Source organism: Accipiter gentilis, chromosome 5 (genome assembly GCF_929443795.1).
Source record: "Accipiter gentilis chromosome 5, bAccGen1.1, whole genome shotgun sequence".
NCBI lineage: Eukaryota > Metazoa > Chordata > Aves > Accipitriformes > Accipitridae > Astur > Astur gentilis.
In genome coordinates, this window is record NC_064884.1 from 20793620 (window position 1) to 20810007 (window position 16388).

Genomic DNA, 16388 nt, shown 5'->3' on the forward strand with positions numbered 1-16388 from the left:
AAGCCACAAAATCATCAAGTACCTTAAGACTACTCTGTCTGAGGGAGTCAAAATCCATCTGCTAGAGAGGAAAAATCCATCTATTCCAGTGAATCCAAAGTGGTGTTTGTCAGTAAACCTTGAGGTTTACTGGAAAGGGAAGCACTTTGTCTCCAGCTGAGACAACACAAGATGGAGAGGACAAAGACATGACGACAACAGGCAAGAAAGATGGACACATTTAGTTGGGCAGCTTAGCAGCAAAGACTGGAAATGACACAGGTCACTAGTTGAACAAGCAGAGGTTAAGTCAAGGAACCTAGAAATTATAGGACTGATTTGGAATTTTCTCTTTATAAAATTTGAGACTGCAAATTTCTATCTTAATAGATCTTTGACAGGAAATTCAGTATGCATTCATATTGACTCCCCCCTCTCAGAAGAGAGCAGGGTAAAACAGAGAGAAGGGCCTGACCTAAGATCAGTAACTTTACAGAACTCAACCAACAGCAACCGGAGAGATCCCAAAAAGCAGAGATCCCATCTCTTCATTGTCCTTCAGGGCTGAATTAATTCCCTTTGAGCCACCACAAAACTGACATCCCAATATACCTGCGGTCAGAACTGAGTGACACTTGCCAGGCCTCTGCAGTCGTACCACATACCAGATATGCTACTGCTGACCTGAACAGAAAATTTGGGCTGTAAACTTACATGGTCAAGTTCTGAGGCTTCCCTCCACAGTTCTTCAGAGAGCAAGGATGCTGCATGTTGCCAAGTGTCCCAGCCCCTGCAGCAGGGAAGGGTGCTGAGTTATAGGCACATTAACTCATGGTCTGAAGTCCTTAGGCTGGAGTGCAATTAAAAAAAAAATATATAAATGCAATAACACACAAATATAGGAAAACAGAGCAAAATTTGAGATCACACTCAAGTTCCATATTTGATCATACAGATCAAGTTCTATACTTGCATAAATATTAACAGACCCTGAAGTGAAGGCTGACACACCAAGACCAGCTTATGTCCAATTCACCTTGTTCGGTCAGATGTTAGATATTGACAAATGAAACCAGACTGTAAATCCTTTGAAAAGGCTGGCATGCCAACTCCACAAGGTGCTGTTCAGCCATACCTCAGCAGAGTCTAGCCAGAGTTGTTTGTTTAAACACTACTTTGAGCAGGCTGGGCCAATACAAATATTATAAACTGTGATTAGCAACCAAAGACCTGATCTGAGCACAAGAAAAGAAAAACTGACCTGCTCAGTATTTCATCACCCCTGACATTTAGAAAATTTGCTTAAATCTCTCAGCATACAGTTTGTAACATGATGTGGAGCTACAGGAAAACAAGACAACAAAACGTTCCTGAGAGATTAACATCAACACTGGTTCTTTCCAACCCTGTCTTCATTCAACTTTCCTTCTTGAGAAAACCACTAGCAGATGTCTCTCTGCATAGCATGAGGCTTGTTAGCCATGACTTGGCTTCCAGAACTGCATTTGCTTTACCAAGTTCTCACTCCCACTCCTGTTCTCATCTTCATCCAGCAAGGAAGAAGGCAACAGCTTTAAAAAGTTAGAGGAAGAGGCTGAAGAGAATTTGAAGAGTGATGTTTTATGCTCATTCCTCCTTTCAGACCACCTCCCTGCATTATCTGTAAAACGGATCCATCAAGCAGCTCTCCCTGCCCTATTTGCTTGCTAAATTGGTTTCATGATTATTCTGTGAGAAGGAAATAGTTCAGTGTAGACATGAGCTCACTTGGATTGGTGCCCTCAGGCAAACACAACTACAGTGGAAATCTTATGCATATGAGGTGTAATAAGCCGGAAGGGAAAGGAGGCCAGATTGCAGGAGTAAACTGCTTACCGTAAGCTAGATCAGCACAACAGCAGCACCAGATAAGAGCTAGATTGCTCATTACCACATCACAAAGCCCAAAATTAAGAATTACCTGCATGTGGACCCTTGTTGAATTGCATACCTATTGCAAAAAAGGTTTACTAAATTCTAGTCTGCATCTTTCTTGTATTCTCCAGCCAAAACTCTTCTGAAGTTTGGCTTTCAGTGCTCCCAACACCGAAAAGCAGAAAGGATTGTCAGGAATTCTCTTATCACCAGTCCTGTCAAGTGGTACATTTCACTCAAGCCTACATAATAAAATAAAACCGGGTAGGGGGAGAAGGGATCCAAGGCTAAGTGCATACATTCCAAGTAACCGACTGGGAGAAAATCTTTTGTTTAGAAAAAAAAGGACTCCATCCTCTAGAAGATAAACATTATAATTTGTGCATTAATTATAGCTCATTTACCTTCCTTATCCAAAGGCCTGTGTATTTCCTCCTCCCAACTGGATTTAGAAGAAAAGGCCTGAGCCTTTATACAAACAAGCTAATGGATTCTAATGGCTTACCCTGATGCAATGTCATTTAATCACAGCAGCACTTCATTTTCCCTGCTGTATTCAGGGAAGGGAAGGGGAAAAAAAAAAGGGAAGACTGCATCCACATTCAACTGTCTCATCTAAACACCTCTCATTTCAGTTTCCAAATTCCATTATTACCATTATTCCCACTGTAGTCAATTTTTCTCATGCTTTCATCTTAGGAGACTCTTTCCTCTCCCTTAAATTTAAGAAAAAAAATTAATCCATCTTTAGCTCCCTGTATTTTTCAGATCACTTTTCACTAAGTAATTCCAAAAAAGTAATTCATGTATTTGTTTTACAGTAGTTACCAGTTTTTGCTCATGGTTCCTCAACTCTAGGTTTACTTCACAGGAGAACAGTCCATATTAAAAAAAAAATTATTCCTGATTTAATTACATTACTTTCACTTTTCATTTAAAGTACCTAGTACTCAAGCTATGCTCCAAAAGCCAGGAACTGGCAACCAGAAAAAAACCCAACAAACCAACACCAAAAACACCAAGCCCCAAGAAAACACAACCAAACCAACCCAGATACAACAACCTAATACTGTATCTGCTTTTTAAAGACTTTTCACCTTCCATTTCCCAGCTGTCCCCAAATCCCATTCCCACCACGTGTTGTTTCTTTTGGTTACATTCTGTTCCCCTATCTCTGTTTTATTTATTTTGCTTAATCTTTACTCCACACGCTCCGAATTCTTTGTCAAGATAATTCTTTCTCTGTGAGAGTGGACCAGAGACCAAATCAGACAGTACAGTCACCGGTGCTTTTCCACACCCAGTGTAAAAAAACCTAGTCTGTCCAATTTCTTCTCCAGTACCTTTTACCTATTTAGTCCACCAGGGCCACCTGCTCAGTCTTTTCCTCTCCCCTCTTTCTCTTCTCTAGTCACTTCAGATGGCAGGTAGATGCTTTCTCACAGCACTTCTCCTTAGCAAGGACCACTCAGTCTGCTCTTCCTTATTCTCAGCTGTGTTGTATACAAGAGGCCTGTTTTTAACCTCATGGTTACACAGGAAGGGTATAAAATAAATAATTAATGCTGGCACTCCACCAATCCCACCCATTTCACTTACAGGTTAATATCACATGTGCACTCCACCCTATGTTACTCATATGATTAAATTCTTGGGCTCTTTCCCTATCTCTCTTTTTTCTGCAACCAGCTCTTATTATGTTTGATCCTTCCCTGGAACTCATCACCAGGTTTAGTGCTCACTTGCCTCTCCTCTGTCCGCCCCCCCCCCCCCCCCCCCGTCTCTGCTCACCCACAGTGCCCTCCTTTTTCCTTTCTCTCTCAGCCACGAAGACTCTTAATACCACATCTCTACTTGCATTCCCCATCATAAGCATAACTTCTTACCTTTCACTTGGCCCAAACTCTTGACAAAAATCCCACTAATATTTAGAAAGAAACAGGGTGCTTAGCATGGCTAGGAAGAACAGAGTAGGAAGTAACACATGTACAGTAAAACCTGCAGCTCTTTCAGAAAGGTGTAATTTCTCATGAGGAATGACAAAGCACAGGGCCAACCCTCATGGCACAATACCAGAGCACAGGATGTCTTTAATCTATCTATCCTGGGGTCAACATGAACATCTACAGAACCCAGAGGTAGAAGACCAGACCACCTCACCTCTCCCCGAACAAAAAAAGCACATTTGTTCTTCAAGGTGAACAAAGGAACAAGAGAGCAGGTGAAGAAGCCAAAACAGCTGTAGCTGCCAAGTTATTTCAAACAAAAAACAGACCAAAGTGCTGGCCATTCAATCCATTCCTTAACTCCTTTCAATTGTACAAGCAGTGTTATTGTACAGGCAATTATTTCTGTACGTACTATTCTTCCTAGGGCACTTAATGCTCCCTTGCTTTTGCCAGTTGTCCATCTATTACAGCATCTAACAAATTCATGCACAACTGTGACAACATTTTCTTGATAGTCGGCTACATAAGCATTAGAGAGAGTTGCCGAACAAAGCCTTTTGCTTCTGAACTGCTGAAATGCACTGTTATTGAATACCATGCAGTAGAGTGCAACTGCTCTGTAAGTCAACATTATGACTTAAATGAAGCATTACAAGAAATATTTAAATCACATTTTATTTTTCAAATTCAAAAATAACAATTAGTTTTATTTAACATGTTACACATCTCACAGATTTAAAATATCATGCTCTATTTAAATATCTGAGTGACAACACTATACAAATAAAATGTTACACAAAATATATTTAAGAAAATGTTTTGGTCTTCAATCTGAACAATAAATAGACAGGCACTTCTACATATACAAAGGAAGCAATCACTATTTAGAATAACTCTTATAAGCAAGATGTGGAAATACAGAAGATCTGAGTTTCGATAACATGTTTAACTCTACATGAGACATCATGCAACTTCAAAGTTTGTTTCAAAATTCAAAACTCTTAGGATCTGCACAATTCTAGATTTACTACCACTTTATAGGAGGTCCAAACCATGCTTTCGTAAGCAATGTGCAATTTCAGTTATTTGTATCAAATCAAGCTACCTGATCACATTTAGTGCCAAAACAGAAAACAAGGACTGACCAGAGTAGCTTTTCACATAAATAACATGAGCAATAAGTCAGCTTTACTGCACATAAGCTCAGGGCAGGGGGCAGACCTACTTCTATCTACTGTCCAGCCCCAAACAAAATCTGTTCTTCCTTTTCCTTACATATTCAGCTCTTTTATGGGGTGTTTCAAACAGTATTACGTTTTTTTTTTAAAAAAAAAAAAAAAAAAAAAAAAGAAGCATAATCTAATAAAAGGGTAAATCCTTCAGACACAAGCACGCTTTGCACAAAAGATCATAAGTAAAGGAGAAAATACTGTTCCAGGGTGCAAAAAGACTGAATACTATAAATTAAAAAAATTCAATAGTTAAAGTCTCATAAGAGCGTTTCATATTTAAACTACATTCCTCCAATTTGTGAATTTTCAATTTACAGTGGTTTCCACACACCCACAAACAAACACTACTCAAGGAAAAATTGTCTTCCACCATCACAAATAATGAAAGATGCATTGTAGTAGGCAATCCCTGTTTCCAATACAACTAACCAGTCACTGACAGCTAGTTACATCCTTGAAGTTCTTTTTAAAATTAATTTAAGACAAATATTGAAACATAATGACCACCAGGACAGTGGAAAAGTCAGGATGAAGTCTTCGTCTTCAAGCCATCTCCTCAAATTTTAGTATTATTCTCATTTTCAAAAGTAAAGGAAAAAGTTTCCAGAGAAAATTAAACTATTAAACAGAGCTTCAGTGGTCCACCAAGAAATTCAGACCCAAACTTGGAAATTTATTTGGCCTTAAGACACTTATGCACATTACTTTAACAATTTAAGTGTGGATCTTGCAAGCGTGTCCAAATCTTAATCATTTCTTGAGGTTTTCTACTATGTACTAACATTAAGTTTGTGTAGGAACATATGTTATTTCTGTATTTCTCTTCAATATCAAATGTTTTGAAGCCTTTGTGTTTTTCCGGAGCAAGCCCAAGCTTCTGAAGGCACATTCCAGTATAAACATCATCAATTGGGTAAAGAAGTACCTGGTCAGATGCATTATTCAGTCTTAATGCCAGATCACCGGAGTACAGAAACCCACCGCCTCCTGCATATGGAGGATATGAACCTTCATAAACACTTTCTGGGATGTAGTACTTCAATTTTTTTTCTCTATGAGGTCCAGCATCTTTGATCACATCACCTATAAATAAGTCTTTGGCTTTGTCCTTTGATAAGCTCTTCAAGTAATCCAGGATCTGATGGGTATTCACAAAAACATCATCATCACCCTTAAAAATAAACTGGACATCTGCGCAACTGCTGCTGACCCACTTAAGAAACAGCACCTCTTTCAGAGTTAAATTGAAGAAAGTGTCTCTGTAGTTCCAGAGCAGAATGTCTTGGTGGGTTTCACTCTCAAATTTTATCATGTCTGAAAGATCAGGAAAATTATCCTCTGGTGGTGTCTGTCCAAGTAAGAAGACCCGTTTGACTGTCATATCCCCTGATTTTATTTCCTTGCCCCAGGATTCCCTAATTGCTTGCCTTCTATCAAAATGGGGTGTAAGTGACTTAATAGCCAGCAGCAGAAAAGGTTTATGTTTGCACTTGTTTGGCTGATCCATTAATAATGAATAATTTCTACATCTCAAATAAAGTAGAAAATCTTTGAATCTGTCTGGCAAGTTTGCAAAGTCACTAACCTCTGAAGGTACCCACGGGTCAGGGTCACAGGAACTGAGAACACTCGAGTTAGAAACTAAGTTCTCTTCCACAGTCATATTGGAAAGCAAAGTCAGAATAGGGTTGTACAGCAGTTCAAGCTTCTGTTGCTGTTTGTTCCAATAAGCTTTGTGAGGAGTGTATTTTCTCCAAAATTTGCTGCGTGGTATAATAACACGGCCTTTTGCATTCTTCTCTTGGCTGCCACTTTTTGAGACTTCCACAATCACATAAATAAAAATGTTTACCATCATCAGAATTCCCAGCAGCTTTAATCTCCTGCGTCCAACACTCATTTCTCATATCTGGAAAGACAAGGGAAAAAAAGACAGTTTTTCAGCCTTCTGCCTGTCAAGTTCTCGATCTCATAAAAATGCAAACTACTGTCAGATGAAGAATGTGCAAGTTAGCAGCCTAAAAACCAGAGTTTACCTACACCCCCCAAAAAAGCAAAGCTGATCTACCTCTAATACATGCACACCTACAGCTAGTAGGGGTTTGGTGTTTCATCAGCAAACAAGAAGCTGTTAAGAATGTAAAATTTCCATTTGGTACATAGGAATTTTACATAGCATTTCAGTGTGTCTAAATTAGCCAGCAGTTTTTGCTCCTCATTTAAGTCTCCTTGAAACACTTGACTGTATAATAATTAGAATCTGAGCCCTCAGCTTGGCAAAGGCAAGCAAAGAAACTTTTTTTTTCTGCTAGTAATGTGAACTTAAGGGTATAGAATAAATTGCTATATGATAAGGTCAGTTATTTTTAAATTAAGTTTCAAGCTTTTATACTTGCACTTTTATACCTTTCAACTACATAATAGGCAGAGCTGAATTTTAAACCATACTATTAGTTTCTTTCCATTTCACTTGGTTGTTCCTTGGGAGAGAGGCTGACAAAACTGGCCAGCTGCATTGCTGGTATTCAGATCTCTGCACACAGAACAGAACATGCACTTTGATATTTTTTTTCTATCCAACTGGAAAAGGAAATGAATGGCAGCAGAAAGTGAAAGTGTAATTATTCCTAGGAAGGAAAAAGAAACTGAAGAGAAATCAAAAAAGGAGGGGTTTCCCATATATGTAAGACCAGGAATAGTAAGTGTGCCTCTCCTTGTTGTAGCAAAGGTTATTCTGTGACCCATCTCCAGTTTTTACTGAGAGAGAAAATGAATCAACCCCTCTTTCTTCCACAGCTGTCAGAATGAAAGGTGCACAGTACAAGGAGCAACATGAAAACAGCATGTTCCTCTAAAGTAGTGCTTACCAAACTGTTTACTAGCCCAGGGGTATGTCAATGTACAAGCTACACAAAATTTAACAAGCCATTCTAAATCAGACTAGAAAATAACTCAGAATTAATAAGGAAGCTAGTAAGACTACATTTAAGTCTGATACGGAACTCATTGTTGAAGAGACTTTCATTTGCCAGGAGTATGAGTCATTATCGGAAGACCAGAAAAACCTAATGAAATAAAGGATTCGTAATCACTGTTGAAAGCCCAGCTGTAAACAACGCCTCAGAGGTCCTGAAGTCACAGAGCAACAGCAGCCAGGAAGGTACACTTGAGAAGTACACCTTGTACTTGCTCTTCTTTTCATTTTATTTCCAACCATCACTAGACACCTCAGCTAGTCTGACCCTTGGTCTCTTCTGGTTTGACCAGTCATACTTCCTTTTACTCCTCAGCAAGTTAAACACAAAATTTAGTAAGAAAGCAGCAGGTAAATAATCAGTAATATTTTTTTTTTTTTCTCATTTGACCCCTGCATTCTCATTAAATCCAAAGCAGGGGGACGGGGGAGTATTTTTGAATTTAAATAAAAAGCCACTCCTAGAAACAACAGACTGCTCAGAGAAAAATCCCTACTCTCCTTTCATTTGACCTCATGTACCATCTGTGTATTTATCTTGTATATGCTCAGACCTGATCTACTTTATTTAATGGCCTGTTCTCAGTCAGCTATGAAGTTTGCTGTTCTAATTTAAAAGTAGTTTTCTTCTATACCTCAAAGACAAAAACATACTTGTGGTCAGTGCCATCATTTAAGCTGAACAGCTGAACTGTTAAAAAGCACTGGCTAGCCACACAGAGTTCAAAGAAACTTTATCTTCCTCTTTCAACTGCCACAGCAACTTCCACTAAAAAAATTATATACTATTTTTCTTCACTTCCCTTTCAGTACACTCAAAAATACTGGAGAAGCAGCTGTCCCGTGTTTTGTACTATTCCATGCAGTTCAGCATGCACACCAGTGCTTATCTACCCTGTCCTCTATAGCACTTCTCACTAGAACAACAAATGACGTGGGATTTGACCTATGATCCCAGGACTCCTGAGACAACGGGGTCTAGCTAACAAACACAGGGTTGTCAAGAGCTCAGCCCGAGCCTGATTTTCCAGGATATGTAGCACCACACACAGCTTTTCTGTCACAGCCCCCAGCTACTAAGCTGGGAGTATTCAACACCTCTGTAAGTCATCTGGATGCTTGACCTGAGATAGGGTTCCTACACAGAAAAATCTCCATTTACTCTTAGACTTGGTAGAACTTTTAATCAGAAAATGTAGGAGTCTGGCAAGATGACAGCAGTTCCATCACATAAAGCACAGTAAATGCTATCAGTCCCACATGTAAATACTGCCAGTATAATTTTCAGTCTCCTTTTTAAAAAGCTATCCAATATTGGTAATAGTATTTCTGAGAAAAGATAAGTAACAAGTGACATTCAATATAAAACTCTTATTTGTGTAAGACATGAACACCCCCCCCAATTTTGCATGAAAGCATTCTTCTCTTCTGTAATCAAAAGCTATTCTACGTGTGTTTTTATCAATTTGTTAAGAACATAACTCATTAAGAGTATCATACCAACACTAAGGGCTACCAAGTAAAAAAGGGATAAAAACTGCTTTGTTAAAGTGTCCTTTTCCTAAACTGGGCAGACAGGTTGTATTAAACACTCATTCATATCATTAGATCAAGGTTCCTGAACTTAAAGCAAATAGAAAACAATCAGACTTCAGAGAAACTATTTCTATAAACTGAAATAGAATCCTCAATTTTGCAATTAATATGTATTAGCTTTAACCACTACACTTGAAGACAGGAATTGATAAAAGGATGCCAGTTCAGCAATTTCACATCAAGTGAACTGGATTTATCACAAAGCACAGTATTACAACCCTCATCGCAACAGGGCGTTGTGCGGTGTGTGCTGCATTTGTAATGTTGTTGCTACTAGGGAGTTGGGAGTTTTTTGAGGGTTTTTTGGTTTGTTTTTTTCCAAGTGAACACCCACAGCCCATGTCTCAATGCAAAACTAATTTCTTCATCTGCTTTGCTGACACTGCAGTGATTGACCAAAGTGTCAGCATGATGGAGATTTTGTGCACTGGGCAGCTTGCTAAGTAGCGGCAATGTAGAGTACAGGACAGTGCCCATTTCCTACTTACAGCTTAGTGACAGCCATCTGGACAGATCACAAGAACTTTCTCCTATACCAGTAGTAGCTTCTTCTATTAGCATTAATATTACAAAAATTCCAAGCTGCCTCCTTTTACTGCTGAGAATGGAAGATCTGTTAGGGAACCTAAAAAGAAACTAAAAGTGATCTGGTTCATACTTACATCTAGCTGATGCATTTTTATACTAGTGTTGTTGAAGAGCTGAGATGAGCAGTACAAAGCAATACTCTATTTGAAAAATTCCTCCTGCTTTACATGTTAAAAAAAGAAAAGGCTAGAACACTTAGCTAGCTAGGATAAAACACAGAAATGCAAGAGTAAACACCGTTTATTGGTAAAGCAAGTCACAGCACACACAGAACCTCAGGAACAGAAAGACCTGCAGAAATTTATTCCAACTACAGCAGGTAAGGTGAGGACAGTTACCTACACTCAAAGGTGATCTGACACAGTTTTTCAATACCTGTTTTCAACTTCTCAGCTACACTGATACGAAGACCACTTTAGCAATCAGTTCAAGTTTGTACAAATCATCACATTTCTGCTTATGCAACTTCCAGCTGTACAGAGTAATGCATCAGTATCACTGCATACATAAAGTCCATTTGTTCAAAGTCTGTAGAAAACATCCATGTGGCTAGGGGAAAAAAAAAAAGGGTTAACATTAACTGCACTCTGAATAAACCAAGATTCTGCTACAGATACAGTATTTGGAAAGATTGATTCTGCAGAAATGGGCAGAAAAGAGGGAGGACTTGCCCTCTTCAACTCCACTCCACACTTACACTTAACTTGAGTCAAAACTAAGGTATTGATAGAAGGGACTAGATTTATGGAGCCACAAAAGCAGCACTAGGATCAAGAGATGGAGGGAAAAGGCAAGCCAGCAGAACCTGGGAAGAAAAACGGCTTCACTGTGGGACCAGGCAGCAATCAATGTAACAAGATGAGCCACAACAGAAGAAAACAAGTATTACAAAGAAGCCATGAGCTACAAGAAAAGATTCCAAACACCCAAAAAGCTTTAAGTCCAAATAACATTAATGCAAAATGGTGAGAAACCGTTCACAGAGTTTTTTTAAACAGTATTACTTTATGCTTTATCTCAAGACTGAATGTATTCCAAATGCCTGTACAGAACCTATTCAGAAGCCTGGAAGAGTCGGTATGAAACAAGAATGAGAGTCACAGAATCACTGTCCTGAGCTGGAAGGGACCCATAAGGATCATTAAGTCCAACTCTTGACTCCATGCAGGGCAACCTAAAATTTAAACCATATATCCAAAAGCATTTTCCAAATACTGAGTACGCACACTCCATCCAGTTCCAGGAATTAATTATACAAGAGACATTCTCCTCTGCAGGCAAGAATTTACATGAACAGGGGCCATGATGCCCCCTGACAAAGACAAGGGTTACATGTGGAGGAGGCCAAGCTCAAGGTCAAGACCATGACCAAGAACATCTAAGTCTACCAGCCCCTAACTTAGGGCACATACAATACATCAGTTTGAACTTCTCACATTGGAGTTAGGGTCCTGCAGAAGAATTCTGATTAGCCCTGTTATAGCACTTGATTTTCTGTAATGACTTCACAAAATTAATATGTGAAACATGTGTTGACAGTTTTAACTTTTTTAAACTAATGCTACTAAGATGTTGCTATGCACAAAACCAAGCCCAAACCTCTACTGAGGTTTACCTGTAGGAGACAAAAAAGCAAGAAGAGACAAATGTTGCAAAGAAGTGGCTAAAACACCAAAATATATTTATAAGTTCAGAAAAAGCAATCCTCTCTAGGGTAGAGACAACAAAACACAGTGGATTCAGATGGTGCACTAAGTAGTGCATCCTCTACAGCAAGATGTCAAAACAAACACACCTAGATTTGCAGTCACTGAGTGCAGCCTATAATCAATCCAAACAGGAATTATAAAGACTTGGAACTTGCTTCAACATCCAGATTTTTGCGGATGCTAGACATCGCCCTAAACTATGAAGCAGTTTTTCTTTCCTACAGTTTTTAAGCAAGACACTACTTCATTTGAGTTGGAGATGTTACCATAGATGGCAAACCCCTTCAAGGTAGGACAAGCAAGTGCTCTTTTGAAAATGCCGTCAAAACAAAGGAGAGCATTGATGAGAATGAAAGCAAGGGGCAAATGGATAAATTCTGAGTCAATCCTACCAATTCTACTAATGAAGCAATTAAAAAAAACTCTTTCCCAAAGTCAGACCAAGTTTGTATCTAACTTATTTCATTCTGCTTATATTCAACAAAACACCCACTAAGTGTTTAGAATACCAGAGGATTAACTGCTTGCTCACACATTAACTGAGATATCATAAGACAACTTCAGGAATGCCACTTCCCTAAATGAGGAGAACTTTCTTTTATGCCAGGTTTTTATTTAGCCACCTGAATATCAAAGAACCATACATTCATACACCAAATATTTGATCATATTTGTTGACTGTTATTGATGTTTAATTTAAGCTCCTAACCAGTGAAACCTCTTACTAAAATGCCCAATTGTTGTACATTAAAGCTTCTTCTGCAGCACTCTACATACTCAGTCTCTGTAGAGATGACTACTCATCCCAAGCTCCCCCTTGCAATGCAGTAGGAGTACACCTATAGCATAAAACTGAAGAACAAGCCTTCAGAAAGCAGCTGTTACCTCATGTGTCTCAATACTGACAGAAAAATCGTGTTCCTTGCTCTTAAGTGCTGAAGGCCATGATAAATTATGCAATCAGACAGATCGCTGGTGACTATTTAAAACTGTATACCTAAAAAAGTATTACTTGTTATTGCAGGAGAGCTCCATCATTTCCCTTTCAGATAAAGGGATAAATTTTATTAATACTACCACTGGGCACAATGCAATGTGACACTACTCAGCAAGGATCCTTAAAAGCAGTTTCAGGTCAGCAAGCAGGTTCACACAACACAACCCTGAACAGTACAAGGGTGTTAGCTTGCGTTCAAGAGGCAGCATAGCCTGTGGTAGCACAGTGACCCGTGCTGCATTCCACTGCCCAGCAAGGGCATACTCACAAACTCTTCCAGCAAGATGAGGAAAATGCAGTATTCCTTTTTATTACATAAAGAAGGAAAGTTTCATGGAGCAAAAGCCAGGTAAGACAACAGCCATTTTCAAGGTTATATTTAAATTTGTTTTTAAATAGAACTAGTGTTTCTAGATGTACCAAACATCAATTTCTTCACTCCAAGACCGGTCCTTTGCTATTAAAACATTCTTCCTTTATGCTTTTACTTATGAATATTTATTGATCTCAAGTCTCCACATGAAAGCTCAATACCAGTAAAAGTAAGCTGTGACTACCAGTGACGAGTCTCAACAGCAGTTTATCATGCAGATTTGCAGCTACACAAACACCCAAAGCAGAACTCCCTTAAAACAGCTTGAATATTTAGCATTGACAATTAACAATTCCCTTGTGAAAGGAATGCCAGATAACATAATACAGACTACCTCAGGTGGTGTTCCTTCCCACACTGCATATACCTGCACAAGCATTCCTGCACCAGCAAAGTGCTCCACAGCAGCTGCAGCCATAGTAGCAAATCTGTATTTCAAGGCACTAAACCAAACCTAGGTATGCTTATGCAACCCCAGAATGAAATAAAAACAATACGTTTAACCAGACTACCTGCCTCAACCCTTGCCTCTTGCAGCAGTTCCAGGCTGTGGATCCACAAGCAGCTGAACCAATCTAATCACCTGACCCCTCCTTTTGATGGAGACCTTCTCCTCCTCCCTTTCTGACTCCCAAGAACTCAGGCCCTATCCCTCCCTTGCAATGGCTCTGGTGCTCTGCCAGGCCTCTGTAAATCAGTTCACATCACTAACCCAGCAGAAAACTAACAGTGACCAGAGATGCACACCAGATAAGCACCACAGCAGCTACAGTGAAAGCACATAGCAGAGACAAGGGGAGCAGACAGATCTCCCCTCTTCAGCAGGGACGACAACACACCAGGAACTGAGCCTGGGTTCTGGATCCATAATCCCTTCCACCCTCTAACAAGAGGTTATCTAGCATCATCACAATGACAACATTACACATATACCTTGGTGCAAACAGTCATGTAACACCAGTCTTTGAACAAGTTGTGCAGATGCAAGGAAAAACATCTAACTTTTCCACCTCCCCTTCAAGTCTAACAGAAGCCATGACCTTTAACTGAAAATACTTGTATCTTCTACTGAGGACAGGAGTTATTCTGTATTTGGTATGTGGGCTGAGTAACCTAACCTGTCTACATTATTTGACTGCCAAACCCAAGCATTAAAAGTCTATTTACTCACTGGGACTGACAAAAGATAAGATAATCCTTATTACCTACAGGTATTACGCCTACCACTCTACTGGTTCAGGACTAAACTATCAGGAATTTGGCAAAACAAAGCTGTAATTCAGGTATCTAACAGATACTACCACCTTTCTTTCCAGAGACTAGCTATAACTGGGGCTATGGCAGACTTGGATCTCACGATGTAACTTCATTTTGAAACCCAATCTTCCTTATAGCAGTTGTACATGCAGTACAACTTCTGGTAGCGCTAGCAATAGTGCACACAATAGTGACACTACAGTTCTGAAGACAATTTTTAACATTATCATCATTAAACACATCACAAGCCATATGCAGTCCCTCTAACCTCCTGTGAGGTGCATCAGTTCTCCTAATACCTCGGTTCTGTTCAGTAGATGTTAACAGCCCCAGGCTGTTATAAAAAGTCTTTGCTATTTACAGCTTTAAAGAACTTGAACACTATTTATTTTTCTAACTACACACAATCATATCTCTTTTTCCCCTCAGAATTTTACACAAGTCCACTTTTACACAATAGTAATTAAGAACATCCTCAGAACTGGCAAAAATTCAACAAGTATCAGTATTCTGCTCTATAGAAGCATGTCACAGTGGTTACCACTGAATAACAGTCAATATTTTCTGTGTTCTTCAAACACCAGAGACAGTTTGAAACAATGTTCCAGTTGGAGGAAAGTTACCAAGAGAACAACACACGACACAAAGCATCAAAAAGTGCAATGAAATTCAGAGCAGTTAATGTTTATTTTAACATTAGTTTTAATTAACTGCATATACCTGCTTTGAGCCATCTTTCAGCACATTATTTAGTTTTGGGCAAAATTCTACTCTTCCAATACTTTAACAACAGTGCAACTTGGGCATGGAATTTCAAGATCCAAGTAATTAGCAAGACTGTGGAAGGATGTGCTTGTATTTTCCTAAAATGCAGCCCAAGGCATGAGGAACTATAAAGAGTCTGAATAAATGACTTCACATTCTGTTTCCCACTAGTTATCTTTAGCACATGTGCCTGTTTTGTTCAACCCCCCATGCCCCCAAAACAACCAAAACCGCAAAAGTAAAGCCAGAAAAAACCCACCAAAACACACTGCACCACAAAACCCCCAATGGTACCCCCAAAGTGAGGCATTTCTCCAGTAATACTCCTCTGGCTTTCTGTAATAAGGTATTAGAGAGCCAGGAACCACATGTGAACCATGTTTAATTACTGTTATTGAACCTAATCTCACTTTGTCCCATCCCTCTTTGAACCCGTTTATATTTTCAACTTTTATAAATTCCACTGGTGACGAATTCCTCAATTTTTCACACAGCGAGAACTTAGAATTACTTGCTTTTCTATTACCACACAAGAGGGGAACCCTCAGAAAATAAAACAGAACAAAAAATTTCAGTGATTTTCTCTATGTACATTTGCCATACTAGCTATTTAACGAACCTTTATCTGTCCTCTGTTCCTTCTCTGCCACTCTAAGAAGTCCTAGTCATTTTATTTCTGGAACTATTTTGCACTTCTGACTAACCTTGTCTCCCCCCTCCCCTCCTGCTTCTATTAGATCATATTTGATATGGCAACACCAACAAAAAAAAGCATTTAGTACTTAAAGCTCACAAATAAGAATTTGTGGAAACTTTTTTAAAGGCATGTATCAGTCTGGCTTGGTATAAGGCGCAAGCCAGACAGTATACTCAGTCTCACTAAACATAATAAGGAGAGAGAATTGCTTCCAAAATAACCACGAAATTTGAGAAAGAACTCTTTCCCACACACATCTCAGGGTATTTCCATTAGCTTAGAAAGCTTTCTGTTTTAAAACATCTATACATGTAACTGGTTGTCCAAGACCCTCATGGCAGGTAGATGATGCTGAGCT

General features: G+C 39.1%; 1 protein-coding gene across 7 annotated transcripts in view; it reads right to left on the reverse strand.

Moving 5' to 3' along the window:
• The window catches only part of B3GNT2 (UDP-GlcNAc:betaGal beta-1,3-N-acetylglucosaminyltransferase 2), a 553121-nt gene that overhangs the window by 23210 nt on the left and 513523 nt on the right, over positions 1–16388 (reverse strand). For 4 of the 7 annotated variants that reach the window (XM_049799765.1, XM_049799761.1, XM_049799766.1 and 1 more), the window contains exon 2: positions 4504–6983. The exons of 1 other annotated variant lie outside the window; for it this stretch is intronic. In XM_049799765.1, the coding sequence (XP_049655722.1) occupies positions 5781–6974 (1194 nt within the window). In that variant the 5' untranslated portion in view covers positions 6975–6983 and the 3' untranslated portion in view covers positions 4504–5780. 2 more of the 7 variants (XM_049799764.1, XM_049799763.1) reach the window with 2 other exon arrangements.